General features: G+C 31.8%; 4 protein-coding genes across 4 annotated transcripts; 2 read left to right on the forward strand and 2 right to left on the reverse strand.

The window, feature by feature from the left end:
- The first annotated feature begins 1105 nt into the window (after window positions 1–1105).
- On the forward strand, window positions 1106–1883 carry LOC142554263 (uncharacterized). The gene is made up of 2 exons (XM_075664950.1): window positions 1106–1136; window positions 1249–1883. The coding sequence occupies exons 1-2, from the start codon at window positions 1106–1108 to the stop codon at window positions 1881–1883; spliced, it is 666 nt and encodes a 221-aa protein (XP_075521065.1).
- A 1100-nt stretch (window positions 1884–2983) lies between these two features.
- LOC142552673 (uncharacterized) lies at window positions 2984–5225 on the reverse strand. The gene is made up of 4 exons (XM_075662434.1): window positions 5050–5225; window positions 4204–4384; window positions 4034–4097; window positions 2984–3674 (listed from the first exon to the last, which is right to left on the reverse strand). Exons 2-4 carry the CDS (start codon window positions 4353–4355, stop codon window positions 3375–3377), a joined length of 516 nt encoding a protein of 171 aa, XP_075518549.1. The 5' UTR covers window positions 4356–4384; window positions 5050–5225; the 3' UTR covers window positions 2984–3374.
- LOC142554264 (uncharacterized) lies at window positions 4533–11780 on the reverse strand. Its single transcript, XM_075664951.1, has 3 exons — window positions 11675–11780; window positions 9114–11532; window positions 4533–4586 (listed from the first exon to the last, which is right to left on the reverse strand). Exons 2-3 carry the CDS (start codon window positions 10932–10934, stop codon window positions 4533–4535), a joined length of 1875 nt encoding a protein of 624 aa, XP_075521066.1. The 5' UTR covers window positions 10935–11532; window positions 11675–11780.
- A 12540-nt stretch (window positions 11781–24320) lies between these two features.
- Window positions 24321–25760, forward strand: LOC142552674 (transcription factor MYB78-like). Its single transcript, XM_075662435.1, has 3 exons — window positions 24321–24572; window positions 24759–24888; window positions 24993–25760. The coding sequence occupies exons 1-3, from the start codon at window positions 24422–24424 to the stop codon at window positions 25552–25554; spliced, it is 843 nt and encodes a 280-aa protein (XP_075518550.1). The 5' UTR covers window positions 24321–24421; the 3' UTR covers window positions 25555–25760.
- The last annotated feature ends 1196 nt before the right edge of the window (window positions 25761–26956 follow it).

Here is a 26956-nt window from a genome sequence, read left to right on the forward strand (position 1 = left end):
CCCACGTACGAAAACATACCATACTTCAAAATTGCGAACCCCAAAACCAGGATTGTCGGATTTTTAAAAAAGGGCTCAAAAGTTTTACATAAAGAATTCTTTGTTTTTTTTTAAAGTTAAAAGCATTATTCGTTGAAATAAAAAATAGGTAATCTGATCTTCTGGAGACCTTTTTAAACTTGTCCCTTAGATCTGTTCCTCTCTTGGTGTCTTTTTATTGTTGTTTTTACCACATTAACATCTTAAGGTTGTCTATTTCATAAATTTCCTATTTCTATTTTTCCATTTTCTCTCGAAGGTGCAATGACTTTCTTTCTCCTCAAATACCTCTAACATGATCCACTAAAGTTCATCCCCTCATTAAAAAATTTGAGTTTGACATAACATTATTTGTGGATTCCACTCATCCATTTTTATTTTTATTTTACATTAAATAAATAGATTTTCAATTCTATTTACATTGTTTAAATGATTATTTCAATATTAATATTTTTATTTCTTAATAACTATTTATAGTTTGATAACACGATAATAATAAAGTATCATAATTTATATATTAAAATTTGAATTAATTATTTGATTAATAAACATTATTCTTTTAATAATTAAAATAAATTATAAGGAAAAATACGAGCATTTGATAGTAAATGAATAAGACAACTCAAGCGCAAAATTACTGATCCAAATCTGTACGAATACATTAAAACTCAACAAGAAAGAATTTAGCAAAAAAGACTTGAAGCTAAAAGCAGGGCCGGCTCTTTCCAAGGGCAAACTGGGCCATGCCCAGGGCCCCATTTTGATGGGGGCCCCAAATTTTTTTAATATATATATATATATATAATAGTATTGAGACCCAAATAATTACTTTAATTATATTATATATATAATAAGACCTAAATATGATAAAAAAAAATTATAACAGCAGCATTTTCAATACTCAAATCGTAAGACTCAATTTTCGATTTCGGAGGATGAAGTTATACGATCTGACCAATCTCTAACCTCTATTCCAATTGTCTTCTATCATCTCAATTTTGTTTCAGTACTCATCGTTGCTCCTCGTCATCCCTTAGTAAATTTTTTATCGTCGAAGATTAGAGGTATGAGTTTTCAAAACCCAATTGAAAGGGCTTGTTTCTTTTTTTGAGAATTACAGGGAAGAAGGATTTGCATCTGCCATAAATTCTGCTAAAGAAATTGCTTCCAATATTAGAGTCGACCCTGTATTTCCTGAGCGATGACAAGCTTCTAGAAAGAGACAGTTTGATGAGGTTGCTAATACTGAAAGAGAACCACAAACAGCTGATGAATGCTTTAGGACTGATTATTTTCTTGTTGTGGTCGATATTGCTCTTTTGGAGTTGAGAAGTAGATTTGAGCAATTGAATAATTTTGAAGAGATGTTTGGATTCCTGTTGGATGGAAAACAGTTAATGGCATTGGATGAAGATTATTTGAGAAAATGTTGTGTGAATCTTGAATCTGCTTTGAAAAAGGATGATGCGTCTGATATTGATGCTCATGATCTGCTTTTAAAATTACAAATGTTGCAAGAGATGCTACCTCTTGAAGCTTACGACACAAATAAATCTTGGACAGCCATTAAAATTTTGGAGTTTGCATTGAAAATGGATGTTTTTCCTACAGTTGTGGTTGCGTATCAAATTTTATTGACTATTCCTGTAACTGTAGCATCTGCTGAGAGAAGCTTTTCCAAGTTAAAATTATTGAAATCTTATTTGAGAACCACAATGAGTCAAGAGAGATTGAATAGTTTGGCGATCCTCTGCATCGAAAAAGACATACTGGAGGATATCTCATATGACGACATAATTGGTGACTTTGCTTCAAAAAACGCAAGAAGAGTGCGTTTTAAATAATATTGATTGTTGAATAAATTATTTTGAGAAATTATGTAAACATTTTTCTATGTGTAGTTTTCTTATTTACACATTTTGGTTTACTTTGATTTTGTTATTCAATTTTTTTAATATACATTTGAATTTCGAATCAATACAAGAGGACCATATTATAAGTTTCGCCCAGTGCCTCTTTTTTCTTAGGACCGCCCCTGGCTAAAAGTCGAGCTAACGGTAATTTTGAATCTTATTTTGAAGATACCGGAAGATCTAAATCTGGTTTACCTTATTATGGAAAATCTATTTATTTTCATAAATTTTTTATGTTTCGTAATTGTTGCTTATTAGTTGTTGATTCACAATATTTGCTTGTTTGACATTGTACATTTTTTAACACATTAACAACTTAATTTGCTGGTTTGTTAAATTTATAGTTTTTATAGTTAATTAATTTCAATTCAAAGTATTAAAATTTTTATAATTTTTAAGAAATCAGTTTAATATTTATTTATAATTAAAAAGTGAAAAAAATTAAAATCTATTGTTTAATTAAAATATAAAATAAAAAAAAATAACAAAAACTATTAAATCTTGAGAAATTAAAATGCGATTTTTTTTTTTCATCTAAAAAGACATTTGTTTAAAGAATGAGAGATTAATTCTATTTGAAATGGGTCGAACGATGGAGGAGTGGTTTTTATAGATGACGTCAGCCAGTTCACTTTCTTGGCGATCGGTGACCCAAATTTAATTTCCTTTTTGGACGACAGACCAATTTAACTATACTGGGCTGGGCTCTCTAGTTGCTCATAGAGGCCCAAATATCAATGGCCTTGTCCGCTTTTGATTTGGGAGTTGGCTAAATTTTACGACAAGATTTTTATTTTAAAAAACAGGATCATCATCTTTTTTTATTTATAAAAAAAGCACTCTCGATAAGTTATTATAGGAATACAAATATATATATAAGACGATTGGATAAGTTCAATGACAAAGTCAAGGAGAGAGAGGTTTGACATCTTCCTCCCAAAGAAAGCTACATGTATTCTAATTCAAGGCTCAATCATGGTCAAATGGAGTAATCAGATTCATCGCTCACAATCATTAATAATTGTGTGTGAAAAAGAATGATTCAATTAACTTTCTTTAAACAATCATTATACATACATACATACGTACAAAGTGAATTTGGCTACAAAAACACGACAATATCTGATTTTACAGCTTTCTCCTATATCAAATATCCTCTGCTCGTCTCTGAATTACAACATTGCAAAGAGGGGTTAGCTCACATGAATCCCTTGCTAAATGCCATCAAATCAAAATTTATTTTCTTGACCAAAACTTCACTCATACTTACATTATATCTATGAAGCATTGGATTTAGGTTATAGACACTTCCAGAAACATTCTATTTACAATACACAAACTGATCCAAAACAATTTCCTAGTACTCGTACCAAAAGTGTGTCCATGATGAGTCCTCTGAGTTCTTGTTCCATAATATAGGCTCTAAGCCAAGGCGGGGATGCTGCGGCTGCGCCTCTCTCGGTCAAGGCAATCAAAACCCTCGATCCTCACGGCTGGATTTATAAAGTTAGCCCGGATGAATCCCCCCTTGCGTGTGGAGGATGGGGAAGGTGCCAGCTCGGATGGGGGCGGAATGGTTAGTGGGGTAATGGGGGTGACTTTTTCGTGACCGAATCGTGAATCTTGAATTAGTGGGTTAGATACCCTGCTCGGTGGCGACCCCGAAAAAAAGGGAGGCGACGAGGCTATCTGTGTGACTGATTGGTCAGCATAATCATCACCCTGCGACGAATACAAACCATGAAACCAAGCTTTAGTTTAGATCTAGAACACGGAAATCATAATAAAATAAATCAAAACAGTCTCGTTTCAATAAGTCCTCACATGCAATTTCGTATTGATTTAAACAGAGTAAGATTTTAGAATTGGCGAAGAAAATAGTACTTAGTTACGCATCATTAAAACTTCAGCTTTGTTTTAAACCACAAATACGTTGGCACGTGTTAGTTTTGTTCGGCAATTATTCTAACAATTTAGCCAAATCGAATTAGTTTTGCAGAATTTATTACCCTCAAATTCGGATTTCTCACAAAATTAATTGCCTACCTGAGTCACAGGAAATCAATAACAAAGGAACACACCTTGGCACGGATGATGTTCAGCAGCTCATTTCCAGCTTTTGCATCACAAATCTCCGGCTGATAACTGTCAATCAACAAACAGAAAATATAAAAATAAAGAAATCATAACTATAAAATTATAATTACAACATGAATATCATGAAAAAGAAAGCAGAAGTAACAAAATCAACCTGACGTGACATCTGAAAGGTCTCGCTGAAGAAGGTTCTTTATGAGTGGCGGCGACAGGGCTGAGCCGCCGTGGCTTGGGGCAAACCACCGCTGATCTATTCATCTCTTCATAAGCAGTGAAGGCGTTGTGATGAATTGAGTAGGGACTCATTTTACTCTTCAAGAGCTTGAATCAAACACCTGATCGGTTTTTCACAAGAAAGATGAAATTTTTTTTTAGAATTATTAGAATCTACAATGGATAAATAGTAGAAGTTTAACATAGAACTTTTAACTCAGAATGCATTTTTTTATAATATTTTGTTTGAAGCCAAGAATTACGATCTGGTCAATCGGGTAAAAAGATGAGAAGCCCAGAAACAAGCCGGCTGAGATTTTTGACCTTTTCATATGAACACGAAATAGGTTCAAGTATTTAAATATTTTTTAAAAAAATTGGAGAAGAAAACTATGACACGATAAACAGATCAAACAAAAAAATCTTGTTTGACCGAGATTATTTTATAAATTTTTCGTTACCCTGAGATTTCAGAAAAATAACTGGAAAAAATATTCCGCGTATACATCAATCAACTCAGGACTGTTAAAACCAGCTGGAAAAAAATACCGTGGCCACAGAAAATATTACTTCGAAATAGCAGAGAGAAAAAAAATGAAATTCAGCTCCACAGATTTAATTGATTGCTAATCCAAGAAAACTGTGAAATTGCATCTGGGCTGAACCAAAATTTATAAATCATCACAAATAGCTACATAAAAAATTCTCCAAAACAGAAAGAGAGCTTTTCTAGAACTCTCCCACCGAGTTTACAAGTTGCAACTACTACAAAAAGCTTAAAATTTACCTGTAAGAATTGTACAATAATTTTCTCCAGATTAGAGGATCCAATACAAAAAAGAAATAAATAACGGAGAAAATAAAAGGAGAAAAAATAAGTGCAGAGAAATCTATCTTCCTCGAGCGAAGCTGGAAGAAGGTTTAATCAGTATGTTGAACTTGAATTTATAAGCTTGAAGAAGAAGAAGAGGGTTGAATTCGAAAAATAGAAACGTCAGGGGTCAAAGTGTTATTATGTTCAATTATGGATAGTGCGTGGGAGACATCGACGGAGACAAGGCTGAAATCAGAACATTGTCCCTACTTTTTTTATAAAAAAAATCATAAATAATAGCCAGCATTAATTTTATAATCAAATTAATTGGCGGAGAAAATACCATTAATTTTTAAATCAAACTAATTGGCGGAGAAAATGGCATTGCAAATTACTCGATTTTAATTGACCGACAAAAAATATAATTGTATATATATGTTAATTTAAATAAAATATTTTCCCTTTTTATTGTTTCGTAGCGATGGTTTTGTGGAGCATATGACATAACAGAAATTATGTGGTGCGGGATGTTAAGAGTATACTAGCAACCATTTTATATCAGATAGCTTTGGTCCTTTGTTCTAAGTAATGCCTTTGCAAACTCCTCCTCGACTTTTGTGAAATGTAACATATACGCAGCTAATTTTTGACATCGGGTACCGTAAGATATGCATGCGTTATAAGAAACATCTTGGTTCAGTCGTGGTTTCTATAGACGACAATCTGCCAGTGTCTGTCATCACTCGATTGTTGAAGTTATGGGGATTAGAGAAGGCCTCAGTCGGATAAAATATATAGATCTTGTAATATGGTAACCGAGTCTCGCGCTCTCGTAATGTTGATGTTTTAAATTCTATGTCACAAAACTCGTCTATCATCATGGTCATTACTGAAGAATGCAAGATCCTATACATCTGGATATCAAATCTGTTTATTTTGTTTTTGATCATAGATCAACGGATCACGCAAGTCATACATTAGCTAGGGACGTTGTTTCTTTGTCTGATCTTGAAGACCGAGTTACCCCTCCTCATTTTGTAATTTATGATGTAAGTTTACATGATCTGGTTTAATATACTACTTCTGTTTTTATTTAAAAAAACAGACCTTTATGAAGACATGGCGAATTAGCGATACTTTCGTTTACATTTTTTTTAAAAATAAATTCATATTCATGTTATCTAATATGAATTCAATTGCATTTTTCATGTAGATCATGTTATAATAAAAATTCGAGTAAATCTTTCGTGAGACAGTAGCATATATTTTTATCCGTGAGACATGCATGTTGATCTGTTTCATAATTATCATGAAAAATACTTTTGATACAAAAAATATTTTTTCACGAGACATAAAACTTTAGCCATTGTATTATAAGACAAGATCAGCCTATATATAATAGTTATTTTTGACATAACATACGAATTATATGTAGATTAATCTTGAAGAAAAAATATATTTATGTAATTTATAATTGAAATGTTTTCAGTTATTAATATTATTATAATCCAATTATATATTCTCTCTTAAATTGAAAATATTTTTTAGCAGGAAGATAAATTTATTATAAATGGATCTCGAATTTGGAACCAATAGATCGATCAAATCATATAAATATAGAGATTGAATAACAAGATGAAATTTTAATTATAAATTGATTACACTTGGTTTAACATTAAAATATTAAAAAAAAAAACGCGTCTTATTAGATGGGCCTTTTAATTTAGGTCGGCTAGCCGGTGGATGGAACAAAGCGCCATAGAATACAGATGCAACAAGTTTGTGCTGTATTTACTTGTACTTAAGTCATGTACAACTGTCGTCACCAAATATACACAATTCGTTCATCTTTAATTTATTGGCTCTTTAAGACTACTAATATGATAATAATCGATATTCCATCCATTAATATATACATAAATATAGTAATGATTGAGGTCCAAATCGCTATTAAATTCTTCACCATAATTCTCAATTCTTGTTTTAAACAATTTTCATGTTTATAGAGCTAATTATCATTTTAAAACATGGTTTTCAGTACTTCCACATTACAAGACAATAAAATTATATATACTTTGACCCAACGACAAGCTTGTGATACTTTTAAGACGGGTCAATCCTACCGATATTTACAATAAAAAATAATATTTTTTTATGGATGACCCAGATAAAAGATATGTCTCACAAAATACTATCCACAAGTTTTTATTTATAATTATTATATCTATGCTAATAACTACATATTTTGACTTAATAATAAGCCTTTGGTCCCAAGTCCCTACACACACATCTGAAGAAAAAAATGGAATTTAAACAAAATTAATAATTCATATAAAAAATATGGAAATGTAGGGTAACAAAAATATTCAAGTGGTTTGTGCGCACAGAGAATTGCATGTATTGTCCGCTACAAATCATTAATTTGTAGACCCAAAATCTCAGGACATGTCGGATCGAACATGTAAGTTACATATTTTCAAACAAAACGGAAGAAAAGCAAAAGAATAAATTATTTAAAAACGAATTCACATGAAAAATTTAGGTTAGGCGGACAACCACAGCTGTAATTCGCTCGGAATGGGTGATATATCGATAACTCATTGTTTTATTTAAGTGATGAATTGGGATCGTGTATATTTATAATATCTTTCTAACAAAAATATCCGTATTTATAATTTTTTTTATTTTTTTAGTACGATTTCTTCAATTACACTTTAATTTTCGGATATCAGTATTTTTTTTTAGTTTGCCCCACGTTACTTCTGAAAATCTATGTTAAACATATATATAATTTGAATAGCACACAGTAGTTATAAAAATACCAATATTTGTATAAAAATCTCGGGATATAAATTCCATTGGGAGGCATATTTTTACGGAATTTTTAATAAATTCAGTAGAATTATTACAATACGATGACAAAATACATGTGATCCAACCCAAAATTAAGAAGCGTCGCTCAATCATTTTGAAAAATAAATGGGAAAAATAAAAAATAGATTAGACAAAGAAACGTGGGGATGGAGTTTGGTGGGGAAACACATCACGTTTGGGTGATACACTTGCCTAAACAGCTTGATCCCTTAAAACATTTATAAAAACTATGCGTTCCTGTAATATTTTTTATAATTTATTTGATTTATATTTAAATAAAGATCAAATTATAATTATAAGAAATAGTGAGAGATTACACTGTAATTTTGATATAAAATAATTTTGGTGAATTTGTCCACAATGGAGAGGTAAAAATGGATATACATATTTTGGTGTGGTTTCTATTATGTCCTCAACTTTTATAAAATAGAATAGATAAAAGAAAATGCAAATTTATTTAAAATATTTTGCAATATGCTCCATTTTATCGACTTACCAAGTTGAGTCGACAATTATTTATATAATTATGTATTCGTTTGGGGGGTAAGAGTATTTTTGCTATTAGTTTTTATTCAGCTTCTCATTGAATAAATGGTTTTAAACATGACTTTAAAAATAAGTTTTCTAATTTCCAAAATATTGACGTGTACAAAATATTATGATTTATAGATTATCTGAACATATAAATAAATAATTTGGATAGTAAAATTACCAAAACAATAAAATGTACAATAATTAAGAATTAAAAAAAGGGTGTTAAATAAATAAAATAGGAAAATAAAAAATAGATGAAAATTTGATAATTGGAAATAATAATAAATTAATTCCAGATCAACAATTGTTAGGCTAGGGTTCTAAATGAATTGATCGGGCTCGTGAGTTTTCCAAGCTAACTCGATAAATATTTGATTATTTTTGAAGTTATCTAATTCAGGTCAAAATCATTTTAGTCGATGGTTCGCAGGTCGTTTGTTATCTTAATATTTTATCGATATAATATAATTATATATCATCAGGGACGGATCCAGGAATAAAAGTTGGGGGGGGCTTGAAGTCAATATGATAAGTTATATATTATTAAAAAAAAAATTATATTATATCGTTCAACGAAGTTGTGCCCTACGAGATTTTAAAACATAAAATTCATTAATAATAGAATTTACATCAATATGTTTAGCTAAATCTCGTTCAATATAGAGTGTCAAACAATCGGCAAGAAAGTCATCCTCCATTTTATTGCGAAGTGCCGTCTTCACATGCTTCATTGCTGAAAAAGCCCGCTCAGTAGTGGCAGTAGACACAGGTAATGTCAAAACAAGATGAATCAATCTAGTCAACATAACATAAACACTTGACCGTCCACTCTCGGTCAATTGCTGACACAACTCAACAAGTGTAGAAACCTTTAAATTCTGCATCACATCAAGTTTATAATGTATCAATTCATACTCCAAAGCAACAATTTCTTGATCTGTGAAATCTCCAGGATAAAACTTCTTCGCAAGCTTGCAAATATCATCACTGTTAAATGAGTCAAATGAATTTTTAGGATCTAAAGCTGTACTAAGAGAAAAAAGTTCCACCGATGACTCATTGAACCGAGTATTTAACTCCATCAAAATGAAATCTATTGCTGCATTAAAAACATCAAAGTGGTAATGATGTTCTATTGTAGTTTGCCGACAGGAACGTCCAATCTTATATAGACAATCAAGGTCAGGTACATCAATTTCATTTCTTGAGCAAAAAACTTTAACTTCCTGAAGAAATTCATTCCACCCACATTCTCTAAATTCTTGAAGGCAAGTTTTGGTAGTAGTGACAAATGTGATAGCAGTCAAAATGTCTTGAGATTTTCTTTGAAGAATTTGACAAAGAGTATCTGTTGTTCTCATAATTTTATGCATTAAGTGCAAAATAAACACAAATTCAAAGCTTGTCATGTTTCTGTAAATCCCCCGAACTTCAGCCTTAACTCTTCCATTTGAAGAATAATCACTGAGAACTTCAAAAACCTTGCAAGTTGCAGTGTACATACCTATCAAGCTTTTTACCGAATCATAGTGAGAACTCCAACGAGTAGCTCCTGCTCGTTGCAAATTACCAATCTGGTTTGCACCACTTCCAGAATCACGTTCTCCAATTGACAATATATACTCAATTTCATTTCTCTGTGCAGTATGTAATTCAGCAATGCGCTTAGTAGAAGAAGTGAAAATATTAACAATATTGTCCAAATGAGAAAAGAATTCCCAAATAACACTAACATCCTTAGCTGCAGAAACCAATGTCAGTTGTAAACGATGTGCAAAACAGTGGACATAGTATGCATAGGGACAATCTTTGAGAAATAATGCTTGAAGTCCATTCCACGCTCCACGCATATTGCTAGCACCATCATATCCTTGGCCTATGATTTTCTTAACATGGAGATCATGATGAACAAGAACATTTGATATCTCATTTTTCAAATTCATTGAGGTAGTGTCATTAACACTTTTGATGGAAAAAAATCTTTCTGTCAAAATCCCATGATTGTTCACAAACCTCAATATAATGGCCATTTGCTCTCGTTTAGATATATCTCGGGCTTCATCAACAAGAATATAGAAGTATTTATCTCCAACTTCTTCACGAACCATCTGTCGTACTCTATTGGCCATAATATGTAAAATCTCTTTATGAATTTCTGGAGCGATATATTGGGCATTTTTTGGAGCATTCTCAAGCACAACTTCATCAATTTCTATATTCATTTTTGCAAAAGCCTTCACCAATTCAAGAAAATTTACACGATTAGATGAAGATAGAGATTCATCGTTACCTCTAAAAGCACAACCTTGAAGTGCTAGCCAACGAACAGCTACAATTGAGGTGCTCAAACGCAGACGATTTTTCTCTTTTTCCTCTTTAGATTGTGCATGCATCACTTTATCAATATGTTGTGAGGGCCTCATCAAATTTTCAGCCCTTCTCTCACACATAGTATGAGGTGAAGAAGCTGCAGAACCAATATGGGCAAGAAAAGCACATGTTTTTCCTTGGTTTACCCTTTTCCAATTGTCAAATCCTTCATTGACCAATGCCGATATATTAGATGAATTAACATCATTCAGGAAAAGAAAACAATAGAAACAATATGCCTTATTTGTTGAAGGCGAATACTCCAACCAATAAAATTTCTGAAACCATTTTTTTCTGAAAACGACGATTCTGGCTTCCAAATTTTGTACCTGTATACTCCAACATATCTGGTTGATAAGGCCCCATATTTAGATATGAACGTCTTATCTCATCTCGTACATTAACATGATATTCACATATCTGTTTTCTTTTTCCTGGATCTCGTTCAATAATAGTAGACGAAGACTGATGATCGTCTCTAGGAGAGGAACATGAAGGAATTTGGATATTGGGAAATAGAAGACTTTCACTGGATTGATGTTGCATTGTAAGGACCGTAGGAATTGAAGTATCTTCACTAGCTTGACGATCTCTCTTCTTAAAGAAAGAGGATATCAATGTTTTTCCTTTCTTTGCAGCAGATTGATATTCCATTTTGAAATAGTTCAATTTATAATCCTAAACAAGAATAAAATAATTATTAACCAAATAAACAAGTAAATAGTCACTCAACAACTCAACAACAAACAATCAAGAAACCACAAATCACACACAGAGAAGCTATAAAAAACAAAATAAAAAATGTATAGCCGATTCTTACCTGGATTGTTGCCTTGCCGATGAGCAATTCGATTTCTTCGGGAGTCCGCAATTCTATTCTGTCGCTAAAGGGCTTGGGACTTGGGAGAGAAATTTTGTAGAATTGAGGTGGGACGGATCAGAGGATAAATTTGGTCTCATCCTTGTAAATGGACGGGACTTGATTGGACTAAGACATTGATGTACGACGGTTTTTGAAACAACCATCGCTATTAGCGACGGTTTTTCAAAAAACAGTCGCTAATAGCGACTGTTATTAGCGACTGTTTGAATAAACCGTCACTAGTAGCGACGGTGCAATTAAAACCGTCGCCGATCCAGATCGGCGGCAATTTCCAGTCAAACTCAAGCCAAAAAATTTAAAATTTTTGAAAATCAAATCGAGCTCGAACTTAAATATATTTAATTCAAGCTGTAAAATCAATTTTTACTAATAAACAAGTCGATTCAGTTCATTTACCATCCTAAAATAAGTCGAGTTGTTTCTGTTTATTGATGCTTTAAAATTAGATAATAACAAACAAGGCCGACGATAGGTCTAAAATATCAATTTTAACTATTAAATATATGTTCTAATACTTATTTTGCTAAGAAGAAATAAGAATCGATATCATAAATTTGTTTTTATCTATGTGGCGTATGCACGCGCATGTGTGTCGTGATTTCGCGTTAATAAATAATGGGGTTAATCGCGAAGAACCTCTTGTTCGTGGAGCTTGCAAAGCAGTGCTCTACAAGTAAACGAGTTCTTGACCATTTCGTCACCCTTTGCTTTGCTAGGAACTTGTCTGCAATTCCTGCGAACAATAATAATACAGAAAAATGCTAAACATAAAATCCGATATGACACACACACACACATATAAACGTATGCTAGCTACACATCTTTAAAAAGAAAGTTTTTTATTATTTTCATATGTCCAAATAAATTTATTTCATCCCATTCAAAAAGAGAGAGAATTTATATTGTCAAACAAAAGTAGCAGAATAATTTTATACGTTCTCAAGTAACAATTAGCAACTTACTATGAGATTATATAGGCTTGGAAATCAAATAAGGTGAAGATGGATACAAATTATCATGGTTGTCGATGGTTCCGGAGGACGGAATGCAAATGGAGTTAGAGTGCAAGCGAGCAACCGGCAACTGGAAATTTCTTTTAGAAATGGCGGAGTTGTTTACAGGGAAACGATTACAGCTCTTGGAAATTATAAGTGGGGAAGATTTTGTGGGTATGAAGAAGTTGGAGGGGTAATTAAAGACTATAACATTTTCTAACGCTTATTAAACACCCGTTGGCACTTGTATTTATGCAGGATTCTGGTCATTTTTTGAGTCTCAAGTTTATTTAATTGGATTCATTACTTAATGAAATAAATTTATATCAAATACATTGCATGTACACGTAACCTAACTTGTATTTAACCGGCCCAAAACAAAAAAAGAAAAAAACTAAGCTTGCATTTATTATAAGAGAATAATTAGTTCGATATATAGTAACTCTTAATTTATATCATATGATTAAAAATCCATCCACCCTTTTAAATCTAAAATTAAGTGTTCATAATCGATCATGTACAGTTCGGCATGTTAGGCAACTTTCATGGCTAGTTTATTTGAACATAATAATTGTCCATGAATAGCTAAATTTCTAGATTGGTTGAGTTTTTTCTAGATGCAGAAAATTAGACCAGATTCATTTATATTAAATTCAATTAAAATAGTTGTTCAAATAAAGGATTTTTAGAACTAATATCAATGTGGCTGATATTACAATTAGCGAGAATATGGTATGATAATGATGATGATGTCCCTATCTCTAAGCAATGACTGTATTATGTTAAGTTGTTAAATTTTGTTTTTATTTCATTGCATATTTGGATAAATTTTCCTGCAATTATTTCATTGCATATTTGGATAAATTTTCCTGCAATAAAACTTTCATTTTTTTTCTCCATTAATTGTTTTTTTTTATAATATTAAGTAATGTAGACGTTTGTCCGAGCAAATTGCACTCTAGAAGCTATAGGAAATAAAAAGCAGCCACCCTGTTATGCTTAGGTTTAATTTTCCAAGTCGATACCTATGAGCCATTTAATTGGGCTAAGTTGCAAACAATGAAAGATTTACATACATAACCCACCCACCTAAGAAAAAGGCCTAAGAAGCGAATGCATGAATCAAGCCCTAATTTTGTGATTATTTATTTAACAAAATATTAAGGTCTGATAACTCTTAATTCAGAGTTAAAAATTAAACACGTAGGGAAACTCGCTTCAAAAGAAGGAAACTTTTATAGTAGCAATTTTAACAAGTTAGAGTTGTTTAATCTAGCTATTTGATACAAAGGAGTGAAGATCCTAAAATAAAAGGTGAGACGAGTTCTTAGCAATATATGAATTTAAAATTAATTTTAGTATGAGAAAAATAAAAATTTGAATTTGAGAAAAATAAAAATTTGAAAACTTATTGGACCAAAACAAAAAATTAGAAAAGTTAATAGACTAAAATAAGTATTTTCCCATTTATTTATTTCTTTTAGCAGCACTAACTAATAAATATGAGTACGTTTAAGTGATATTTTTTTTACTAATAATTACGTTTTGTAATTTACGTCACGCCCCAGCCCAGGCTCGTGCAGCCTAAGCAAAGCACGACTAAACAATAAATCTCTATACCAACCACTTAACGAAAATATTTTCAGCCCATACGTGAAAAAAGACATCATAGTTAACACAATTTATTAAATCATGGCATTACTAACTTTTGAAGCTCACAGTTGGCATACAAGGGCTACGGCTACAACAATTTGCCGCCCACACACGGCATGCCACGTCCAAATTTACCCAAATATCAGCCATATGCTGAAATATGGATCATAGGAGGGGAAATTTGATACCATTTGGCAACCGCTTCGAATATTTCAGTCAAAAAGTACTGGAAGATGCATGTGCGATTTCTCAAATGTATGGTGAGGCTAGCTAGGAATTAACTAATTCGATGATTCTGTGAATTTGAAGATTTTACAATAAAGAGAACAAATACTTTACTTATCAGCCATGATGCAGCATATATATAGAAAGAAGAATAATTAGCTCATCGATTATGTTGATAGATTCTCCTTGTACGTCTTTCAATGTTAACATTACTTTTGTAAGAATCACTTGTAAAGGCAAAACAGAGAGAGAGAGAGAGATGCATTTGTTGTTTGTTTTTCACATGCTATTATCATGTATATATATTTAAATTTGTGTTGGTGTGGATGATAATATTTGTCAATTAACTCTGAAAATATATCTTCAATTTCGTGTTTAATCGATAATTTCTACTATAATATTTGTTATATAGAAGAACTAAGTGCCCTCAGTTAAATTCTTTTCTTGCATTTAGAAATGGCCAAATTAGAAGCATGAATGTATAAAAAGCAGCAATTCAAATTCTCGCACTTCAATAATTGATACTTATTCAATGTTGCTAGGGTTTTATCCATTTCGCATCGTCCTCTTTCCCCCCACTCACTTAGCATAGATCAAGGACAACCACAACGGGAGCTTTCATTCCCTTTCATTCGGCCGGCCCCTCCCTCTAAATGCCATGGCTATGCTTGCTTTAAGTAATTTTCTGACGTGATACTGGTGGTCTTACATCAAACTTTCCATTGAAAATGATTAAAATTATCAAAAAATAGTAAGGTATAAGATTAATACTGAAATTTGATAATGAAAATGACCAAAATCACAAAGAAGTAAATGTTTTGGACGACATTGCAATTTCTTCTACTTTTAATAACTAATTTCTAATTTTTGAGAGTACAAGTATAAAGGCCATAATATCATTTTCGCTTCTTCGTTCTGCTAAAAATATAAAATTAATTTTCATTCTCCAATATAATTATTACTTTTAGTTCGAACGTTCGTCTCTCCCCAAATCTTATTATTATATTCTATTATAACTGATAAAAACATTTTTTTACACCTATTAATTTGCAGATAATATTCAAAATTCATATAGAAATTATAAAATATTTCATATATAAATATACATATATATTAACATGTACAATTAATTAATGGACAGCATACAAGAACAACCAGGGTCATAAATCCCTTTTAATTTATTACTATAATTAATGGGGGTTATATGTGGGTTCGTTTGAACAAATACTTTAAAAATAATTTCAGTGTTAAATAAGTAATAAAAATTTAAAGTATGTGATTGGACAATATTTTTGTAAAACATTTTTAAAAAATATTTTTAAAAAGTGTTTTTCAAGTATTGTTTTTAAAGAACGAATTAAATGTGTTTTTTTGGTGTTTTTAGAATTGAAAGCAATGTGAAAAACAAATACACTATTTTTTAATTGTAAAAATGATTTTATAGAATAGTTGTCCAAACTGTTAAAAATTAATATTTAAAATGTGTGTATTGAATATTTGAATATTGAATATTTGAATGTTGAAAATTAGGTGTTGAATCTTGAAAATTAGTGTGTGATGATGTATGTAATGATGAATTTATTTTTTTGGATTATTTGTAAAGAAATTCTATAAATAGGCTCACCATTTGTGAAGAAATTCACAATTGAGTAGAGAGAAAAATATTATAAAGTGTGTTGTTTAGTAAATTTTGAGAGTTTGAGATTTTTACTTTTTACCATAAATTTTTACTTTTTCATAACACGTTATCAGCACGAAGCTCTAAAAGTCCTCCATACTTTTCCAAGCTCCAAACAGAAGAAAAAGGTAACAAAAGTAATCATATTTATTTTACTGTTATTTATTGTATATATAATATAATGTTATTATATAATAAAAATTAGAAATAATAAAAATAATTTTTTTCAAAAACTTGTTATAAATCTTGGGAGGATGTTAAGACGACATCCCACACTCCCGGTAAGGGATACGACAAGTATAAAAGCCTATAAGGTTTTTAAACAAAATAACTTATGACACCTCATTATAATAATGTGATATGATATACATAATTATTTAAACATGACTAATATTATATACATCATATTATTACCATAAAATTGTACAAATACATACATTTATTTTTTGTACACCAACGGTCATAAACGGTAACAAAACGGCTAGTTTTTGCCCTATAAATATGATCTCACAAACACATTCAATCACTCCAACTTTCTCTTCTTCTCTAAAAATTATTCTTCATCAAATTTTCGAAGAAAAAAGAAGATGGCTTTCTCAAGGTTATTTTTAATTATTTTGGTTATCATACTCACGAGTCTTGTATTTATTGGATAATATCCTCCTCGTATGTTTTCTTTATTTTTACGAATGCTTGTACTTGTTGTTTATTCATTACTTTGTATTGCAATATTCATTAACTAATAAAATGCATCGTAATTTTTTTAGTACCACCATGTCAAATCTGACAAAGCTCGAATTTGTTGCGCTCGACATCACTGGAAAAAATTATATGCCATGGACTCTCGATGTAGAAATGCATCTTGAGTCATTGGGTCTAAGCGATACCATTAAAGAAAATGGTATATCATCATCACAAGAAAAAGCAAAAGCTATAATATTTTGGCGTCGACATCTCGATGAATGTTTAAAATGTGAATATCTCATCGAAAAAGATCCCTTGGCTCTGTGGAAATGATTAAAAGAAAGATTCGAACATATAAGGGAAGTTATACTTCCGACCGCCCGTGATGAATGGAATATGTTAAGATTCCAAGATTTTAAAAAAGTCAGTGATTATAATTCAGCGATGTATCGAATAATCTCGCAGCTAAAATTTTGTGGACATGAGGTTACAGAATCGAAAATGCTTGAAAATACATTTTCCACGTTTCACGCATCAAATATAACTTTACAGCAACAATATAGACTACGTGGATTTGCGAGATATTCTGAACTCATCGCCTGCCTTCTTGTGGCGGAAAAGAACAACGAGCTGCTAATGAGAAATCATCAGTCCCGACCCACTGGATCAACAGCATTTCCAGAAGTAAATGCTGCAAGTAAAAATGAATTTAAACCTGGAAACCAAAATCAAATTCAAAGACAAGGTTTTGGTCGAGGTCGAGGTCGTGGTCGTGGACGTGGACATGGAATTGGTCGTGGTCGTGGTCGAGGCCGTGGTTTTGAAAACAATAGAGATAGTCATTTTTATAACTTATCTCAAAAGAGCGTCACAAACCACACACAGAAAAGGCATCATGAGAACATGAATGTTAATGAAAATCACTCGAAAAGATTTGAAAGTTCTTGTTTCAGATACGGCACTCCAGGACATTGGTCTCGTATTTTTCGAGCCCCCGAGCACCTTTGCAAGCTCTATAAAGAATCTATAAAATGGAAAGAAAAAGAGACTAACTTCACTGAACGCAGTGACCGTTTGAGTGATTCAACTCATTTTGATGCTGCTGATTTTCTGAATAATTTCTCTGGAAATGATCAATATGTTGGTGGGATAGAAATGAAAAATATTGATATTGCAGATTTTCTCAATGATTTCTCTGAAAATGAACAATATAGTGGTAGAATATAAATGTACAATAATTTATTTTTCATGTATTCATATAATAATGTCTTATTGTATAATTATGATATGTGTTATATTTAAATATGTATTGCCGGTAATTTTATTTCATTGCATATTTTTTTTGAAGTTCAAATATGGAAAATGCTATTAGCAAAGCTGAAGTTTGCATACTCGATAGTGGTACAACGCACACTATCCTCCGAGATAAAAGATATTTCTTGGAACTAAAACCAACAAAAACAACAGTGAATACAATATCAGGTCCTATAGACTTGATTAAAGGATGTGGTAAAGCACAATTTTTGTTACCTAATGGTACAAAATTTTTTATCAATGATGCTTTATATTCACCACAATCGAAAAGAAATCTGTTGAGTTTTAATGATATATATTCTCATGGGTATGATACTCAAACAATGAATGAAGGGAATGAAAAATATATGTGTCTTACCACATATAAATCAGGAAAGAAATATGTGATTGAAAAACTACCAATGCTCCCTACCGGATTGCATTATACACACATATGTCTCATTGAATCAAACATGATAATTGATAATTCTTCAATATTAATCAATTGGCATGATCGATTAGGACATCCTGGTTCAACAATGATGCGAAAAATTATAGAAAATACACATGGTCATCCGCTGAAAGACCAGAAGATCTTTCAGAATAATAAGTTTCAATGTAAAGCATGTTCTCTTGGAAAACTTATTATAAGACCATCACCAGCCAAAATCCAAACTGAATCACCAATGTTTCTTGAACGTATTCAGGGTGATATTTGTGGATCAATTCATCCACCATGTGGACCGTTTAGATACTTTATGGTATTGATTGATGCCTCCAGCAGATGGACACATGTATGTTTATTGTCAACTCGAAATGTTGCATTTGCAAGATTACTTGCTCAAATAATAAAATTGAGGAATCAATTTCCCGATTATACAATCAAGAAAATTAGACTTGATAATGCTGGTGAATTTACTTCCCAGACTTTCAATGATTATTGTATGTCTATGGGAATCATTGTTGAGCATCCTGTTGCTCATGTACATACACAGAATGGATTGGCTGAATCATTGATTAAACGTCTGCAAATGATTGCTAGACCAATGATTATGAAAACAAAGCTCCCTATTTCTATATGGGGACATGCAATTTTACACGCTGCTTCATTAATTCGCATCAAACCAAGTGCATATCACAAATACCTCTCATTACAGCTTGCATTTGGTAAAGAACCAGACATTTCTCATCTGGTGTATGTGCCTATTGCACCACCGCAACGAAAGAAAATGGGACCTCAAAGAAAGGTTGGAATTTATATCGGTTATGATAGTCCATCAATCATTCGATATCTTGAACCTCAGACAGACGACGTGTTCACAGCACGTTTTGCTGATTGTCATTTTAATGAGGAAATCTTCCCAATGTTAGGGGGAGAACAGAAACATACCGAAAAGGAAATTACATGGTATGTAATATCATTGTTACATCTGGATCCAAGAACAAAACAATGTGAAAAAGATGTACAGCAAATTGTGCACTTGCAAAGAATAGCAAATCAAATACCAGATGCATTTGTAGACACAAAAGGGGTAACTAAATCATATATACATGCTGCAAATGCCCCTGCTCGAATTTAAATTCCGAAGAAAAAAATTGAAGATACTCATGATGTCATTAAACGCCTGAAGCGTGGAAGGCAAGTCGGTTCCAAGGATAAAAATCCTCGAAAAAGAAAATTCATAGAGAAACACGATGATCACAAAAGAGAAAATGATGTTCCTGAAGAAACACATGATAATCACAAAATAGAGAATGATGTTGCTGAAGAAACACATGATGATGAAAATGTTCTGTCAGAAACACAAACTGACGAGAATCGTGAAATATCTATCAATTACATTAATACTGAAAAAATATGGAACCGAAAAAATATAAAAGAAATTGATGATATATTTTTTTATAATGTGGCAATCGACATCATAAATGATAATGAAGATCATGAACCAAAATCTTTTGGTGAATGTAAAAATCGGCAGGATTGGATAAAATGGAAAGAAGCCATCCAGGTTGAATTGGATTCGCTAAATAAACGTAATGTGACCTATAGTCCTTACACCTGAAGGTGTAAAACCTGTTGGATACAAATGGGTTTTTATTCGAAAGCGAAATGAAAAAAATGAAATAGTAAGATATAAAGCTCGACTTGTTGCACAAGGTTTTTCTCAAAGGCCTGAAATTGATTATGAAGAAACGTATTTTCCCGTGATGGATGCAATTACGTTTCGGTATTTGATTAGCTTGGCGTATCTGAAAATTTAGAAATGCGTCTTATGGACGTTGTTACAGCTTACTTATATGGATCACTTGATAGTAATATATATATGAAAATCCCTGAAGGATTTAAGATGCATGAAACACAAAGTTCAAAACCCAGAGAATGTTATTCTGTGAAATTACAAAGATCATTATATTGGTTAAAACAATCCGGTCGAATGTGGTATAATCGGCTAATTGATCACTTGATGAAAAAGGGATATGTAAATAATTCAATATGCCCTTGTGTTTTTATTAAGAAAACAACATCCGGATGCGTAATTATTGCTGTATATGTTGATGATTTAAACATCATTGGAACGAATAATGAAATTCAAGAAGTTGTGTCATACTTGAAGGAAGAATTTGAAATGAAAGATCTTGGAAAAACCAAGTATTGTCTGGGTTTACAAATTGAACAAAAAGAATGTGGAATATTTGTTCACCAGACAAATTATACAGAAAAGATCCTTAAACGTTTTAATATGGATAAATCAAATCCTTTAAGTACTCCAATGGTTGTTAGATCATTAAACATAGAAAAGGATCCATTCCGTCAATGTGAAGATGATGAAGATATTCTTGGTCCAGAAGTACCATATCTAAGCGCTATCGGTGCCCTTATGCATCTTACAAATTGTACAAGGCCTGATATATCTTTTGCCGTAAATTTATTGGCAAGATTTAGCACATATCCAACAAAGAGACACTGGAACGGAATTAAACATATATTCCGTTATCTACGAGGAACAACAGACTTGGGACTTTTGTATTCAAAAGATGCTAATACAAGTATAATTGGTTATGCTGATGTTGGATACTTATCTGATCCACACAATGCACGTTCTCAAACTGGATATGTATTTACTCGTGGAGGCACTGCAATTTCTTGGCGTTCATAGAAACAAACGCTCGTAACAACTTCATCAAATCATGCCGAGATTATTGCACTACATGAAGCAAGCCGTGAATGTGTGTGGTTAAAATCCATGACCCAACATATCCAAATCTCATGCGGATTATCATTCGACGAGAAGCATGTGATACTATATGAAGATAATGCTGCATGTGTTGCTCAAATTAAAGAAGGATACCTAAAAAGCGACAGAACTAAACATATTCCTCCTAAGTTCTTCGCATTCACCAAGGAGCTTGAGAATAATAAATGTATTGATGTTCGTCACATTCAATCAAGTGAAAACTCATCAGATCTCTTCACAAAGGCACTTCCTACGACGATATTTAGAAAGCACATATATAATATTGGGACGCGCAATCTACGAAATTTGTGAAGAATTGTTCGTGTCAACATGAGGGGGAGTTTACGTGACTGCACTCTTTTTCCCTTACTATGGTTTTTATCCCAATGGATTTTCCCTAGTAAGGTTTTTAACGAGGCAATATAAAAACACGTAATGAAGACAATCATTATGATCATCATCACAAGGGGGAATGTTAAAAATTAATATTTAAAATGTGTGTATTGAATATTTGAATATTGAATATTTGAATGTTGAAAATTAGGTGTTGAATATTGAAAATTAGTGTGTGATGATGTATGTAATGATGAATTTATTTTTTTGGATTATTTGTAAAGAAATTCTATAAATAGGCTCACCATTTCTGAAGAAATTCACAATTGAGTAGACAAAAAAATATTATAAAGTGTGTTGTTTAGTAAATTTTGAGAGTTTGAGATTTTTATTTTTTACCATAAATTTTTACTTTTTTATAATACAAACGAATATTTATCATTAGAACAACTTTAAAATATTTAAAAATATTTTATAATTTTTTTAAAAGAAACATATCTATATAAACATTTAATAAGTATTTGTTCAAACGGAACCACAGTCTTCCTTTCATCACGAGAGATATCAGAGTTCAAATACGAATAAGGCGACTGTAAAAAACTAAAAAGCCGAACTTGTTACTAGTGCAACTCTGATGCCAAAATCAGATCGGTGATACGATGATATTAATACAAGTACCATCCAAGTCATTTAAATTTTTACAATCAATCCTTGCGCCTGTCAGTGTACCTTCATCAAAGATTGAGGGACGAGATAAGATTAGACTTTATATTTTTAAAGAACAACTAATTTTCTTGCGCTCTTCCTTCTTCCTTCGGCTCCATCTGCTTTTCATCAAGAAATTAATTAAAGACAATTGTCATCATATACCTAATTACCTTGTCCCAACTTGAGCGCAAAAGTCCCTATCTAGCTAGCTATACATAGTGATCGATTTTTACTTTTGAATCTGTGGCCAATGGCATCATCAATGATAGTGCCAAAAACTTGACTTGCTAGCAAGGATATATGCCGGCCAATCAATTCTTTCAACGCATCAGAATTCAGAGGTAACATTTAGTGTGAAGTCAGGTTTCAATAAAGATTAAAGACGATATACTTAAAATCTTGTTTCCATGCAAAGATGGCTTTGCTTTGTGAGAAATGGAGAGGAAATTCCAGGGCGGTGTCTTTGGGAAGACATGTACTATTATCAGGAATATGCATGATGCAACCATAAAATAAAACTCGAACACGCCAGCCATGCTTAGTACAGTTAACTGCTCCGATACTTATCAAAACAAATAACCCCACATTTATTTATGAGCATAAATACAGTAAATGTACAAGGCTTTCACGCTTCTTGTCATAGAATTTAAATTCCAAGAAAACGAAGAAACAAGGAAACTACTTCACCCCGAAAAAGACACCAAAACTTCACTTTCAAGAACACGCGCTTCCTTTACTCACCTTTTTCGAGGCGTTTCTTTGTTCTGTCCATCCTACTCGTCATCCTTCTTCAACCTTTATCAAATCTACGCTTTTAATATTAGATAGATAGATGTATACAGTATACATATGGTCTTGTATAATTTTGAAAGATTATATCTATATTCTGTATAGGGAAAATTGTTTTTTGTGTGTGTAATATGTTTCTCTCTTTACTATTTCTGTATTTATATTATTGAAGTTTAGTTTTATCCACTATCTTTGTTTTCTTACAATTTTAATATTTTTTTCGATGTAACGCGAACGTATTTAATACCACATCAGCATCCACGATGAAAAATAACTAAAATTATAAAAAATCGAAATATAGATAAATAATATTGAAATTAGATAATATAGAAAATCAAAATCGCAAATAATGCAAATTTTCCATTTTGTGTACTTTATTATTATATCAACATCTTGGCTAAGTTTGATAATTTTAAATCAATGAACAATGTATCCTTCATTCAAATGAAAATTAAGGTAAAATCTATTTTAGTAAATTTATGGTATTTATTTTACTACCATGTCTCATATAATGACTATATTTGCAAATGATTTCACATATTTTTCTGTTTTTATATATACTTTTGAACTTATAAAAGTATATATAAACTATATTAACTCAATACATGAATAGTCATATAAAAAGTTAAAAAGATTAGTTAATTGCTTGTCTGAATTACTGGTGAATTAACTATCTTTTTTATCCGCGTGGGTGGTGGGGTTTAATGAAATAGTGGGGATATATGTGGTGTGTGAAGTCTCCGTAGAGTTTGATGGTCACGCAAAGAGTATCAATTCGTCTTTCTTTTCATTTAATTCATTCATTTCACAATAACCAGTCTCAACTCAAAGAAAATTCCATGTAGCCTATCATTGATATTTTTAGGCAAAAAGATAAAAGCCGTATCATGTGGAGAATTAAAGAAACTCTCCAAGTGGGGTGTACTCCTTTTTTATTTATTTAATTATTCTTTTATCCTTAAATTTAATCTTTTTGACAAGTACTATAAAACCAGCTTTGAGTTTAGTATTTCTCTCCAACTTTTTAAGAAAGCTAAACCAAGAAATCCCTTTGGTTTATATTTCTTTTCTAATTGTTTTTTTGATCATCATGAGTAAAAGTAGCGTTATAGGAAGCGATTTGTATGAAAATGGAAGTGAGATAAGAAGAGGGCCGTGGACTCTTGAAGAAGACAATCTTCTTATTCAATACGTGACTTGCCATGGTGAAGGCAGTTGGAATTCCTTAGCCAAATGTGCAGGTATATATAAATAAATCTTCATTATTTAGCTTCACTATACATCGGATAAAAATCTAAAAGAATTAAAATTACATATCAGTTTTTTTTAAAAAATACAAATTCCTTTAAAGAGGTCGGAAAATGTATTAGTTAGAAAAATTGTACATGTTTAGACATTATTTGAATGAATTTCGCATGTGTATGTAGGTTTGAAGAGAACAGGGAAGAGTTGCAGATTGAGGTGGCTGAATTATCTGAAGCCTGATATTAAGCGTGGAAACCTCACCCCACATGAACAGCTCTTGATTCTTGAGCTCCATTCAGAAATGGGAAACAGGTAAATTTAATTTTAGTTTGTATAAAATCGGGCAAGAATTCCTTTAAGAAAAAAAAAATAGATGCGTAAAATATATGATATTTAGACATTCTATGGGGCTGTAGATGGTCCAAAATTGCACAGCATTTGCCAGGAAGAACGGATAACGAAATAAAAAATTACTGGAGAACGAGGGTACAAAAGCAGGCACGACAACTGAAGGTCGATTCCAACAGCAAGAAATTTGTCGAAGCAATTCGCAAGTTTTGGAAACCAAGATTACTAGAAAAAATGAAACAAGAATCATCAGATCAAACTTCTTCTTCTTCTTCAATCTCCAGCTTTGAAACTCAAGTATTTACAGCCCCTTCACCAGTTCTTAACCAGGCCCTCCACTCTCTACATCCAAAACCAAAAAACCTTGTAAATATTAACTCAGAACATGGTGATTTTGCTGAAGATCTAAGAAGTAGTGGCATTCAAGTTGCCCGTGCATATTCTGTAATCGACGATGATTGTTACTATGTCGATCTTCCTAGTTATGGAATGATGCCGGAGATGGGTTCCCAGGAAATTTCCTTGCCCGAATGCCACGCGGAGGGTGTTAATTGGTTCGGAGATGAGTTGGGAAGGTGTACTTTTTGGGAAACCGATGAGTTGTGGCAATTTAGAAAGATTGGTGTTTAGGTAAATAATACACTGGACTTTGGGGATGCCCTTTTCTCTTCTCTGGTAGGGCCTTTGAAAAGAGATCGTTGAATATCAAATTCTATATTATATATATGTGATAATGCTCAAGTTTTTGTTGGATTTTCACTGTTTGTAAAGTTAGATCTTCTGTGTAATTAAGCACGACGAGTTATTTGTTTAATTTTATGCATGTGTTTGTTGGAGTTACTATGCAAAAGATGGCCGGGAAAAAAACATACTAAGTTTTCTGGTTTATGAATATAATTATTGATGATATTACATACGACTTTATGCAATGGATTCTATGTATTTTTCTTTAACATCAAGATTTTGTGGCTGATTGAAATGTATATATTAATGTGTTAACTAACTTAATTATTACACAAAGGAAAGTTAAATCATTTAATGCTACAAATTATGTGACGATAAAGGAAGAAAAAGAACAAAGGAGCAGTACATTCATGTAAAGAAGCAAATTCATGCTCAATGCGTTGTCTAATCATAGGATGTGGAAACAACTTGTGAAAGCTCAAAATCTAGGGCCGGGGATAAAGGAAAAAAGAAGAAGAAAAGGAAACCCTGTATAAATTCATGGACCTGGTAGCTTTAATAATCATGTTAAAATTAATTAAACATCTGTAAATTTAGAATAAAAAATGAACTAGATATGATATTATTAATGGATGGTGACGGATCGCGTGAGATTGGGAATAAATTGACACGAGCTTGGTAGTGACCAAGTGGAACATCTGTGCATCATCTTTTAGTTGACAAAGCTATAAGTGGACCCAACACCCAATCCTACACGAGAAGTTTAGTACGTAATTTTATCATGCAAATTAAGTGTTCATATGAAATTAACATATTTTTTACATTAATTAATTGAAAAAATAGTTTTTTTACCCCTTACTTATTCAATTTTGTATGTTAGTTTTCATACTTTGGTTTTAATACACTAACTTTTATTTTTCCGTTACTTTGATCCAATCGCCGCGTAACACTAAAGCATGCTGATGTGATATAAGATAATGTTGAATAGAAAATAAAAAAAATTAGTGTATCAAAACCTAAAATTTGACAATTTAATAGGAAAAAAATAATTATTTCCTTTATTAATTTGGTCACGAGTAAGAAATTTGATAAACAAGATATTGAATAGAACCATTTAAGGTACTAAGGTCCCATGACATATGTCAATTTTCGTTCTTCTCAAGGTGCACGCCACATTAATTCCACAGATGTTAAATCAACTTAATTGGCATTCATCGAAAAGTGCAAAAACAAAATAAATAAATAAATGATAGGCCATTTTGCTTTGAATTTTTTGGGAAACGAGGGATTAAATTAAATTCAATATCTATCATGAATAATTAAAATCCCAACTCAGTCAAGAATTTAT

Source organism: Primulina tabacum, chromosome 8 (assembly GCF_025594145.1).
Source record: "Primulina tabacum isolate GXHZ01 chromosome 8, ASM2559414v2, whole genome shotgun sequence".
Lineage (NCBI taxonomy): Eukaryota > Viridiplantae > Streptophyta > Magnoliopsida > Lamiales > Gesneriaceae > Primulina > Primulina tabacum.

Coding starts and splice junctions, on each gene's coding strand:
- LOC142554263 (XM_075664950.1), top strand. CDS start 1,106: ATGAGTTTTCAAAACCCAATTGAAAGGGCTT. Junction 1,137..1,248: donor AAACCCAATTGAAAGGGCTT/GTTTCTTTTTTT, acceptor AGCGATGACAAG/CTTCTAGAAAGAGACAGTTT.
- LOC142552673 (XM_075662434.1), bottom strand. CDS start 4,355: ATGAGTCCCTACTCAATTCATCACAACGCCTTCACTGCTTATGAAGAG. Junction 4,098..4,203: donor CCTTTCAGATGTCACGTCAG/GTTGATTTTGTT, acceptor GTTGATTGACAG/TTATCAGCCGGAGATTTGTG. Junction 3,675..4,033: donor TGAACATCATCCGTGCCAAG/GTGTGTTCCTTT, acceptor TATTCGTCGCAG/GGTGATGATTATGCTGACCA.
- LOC142554264 (XM_075664951.1), bottom strand. CDS start 10,934: ATGTGTGAGAGAAGGGCTGAAAATTTGATGAGGCCCTCACAACATATT. Junction 4,587..9,113: donor ATTTAGCTAAACATATTGAT/GTAAATTCTATT, acceptor TCATATGAAAAG/GTCAAAAATCTCAGCCGGCT.
- LOC142552674 (XM_075662435.1), top strand. CDS start 24,422: ATGAGTAAAAGTAGCGTTATAGGAAGCGATTTGTATGAAAATGGAAGT. Junction 24,573..24,758: donor TTCCTTAGCCAAATGTGCAG/GTATATATAAAT, acceptor ATGTGTATGTAG/GTTTGAAGAGAACAGGGAAG. Junction 24,889..24,992: donor CATTCAGAAATGGGAAACAG/GTAAATTTAATT, acceptor ATGGGGCTGTAG/ATGGTCCAAAATTGCACAGC.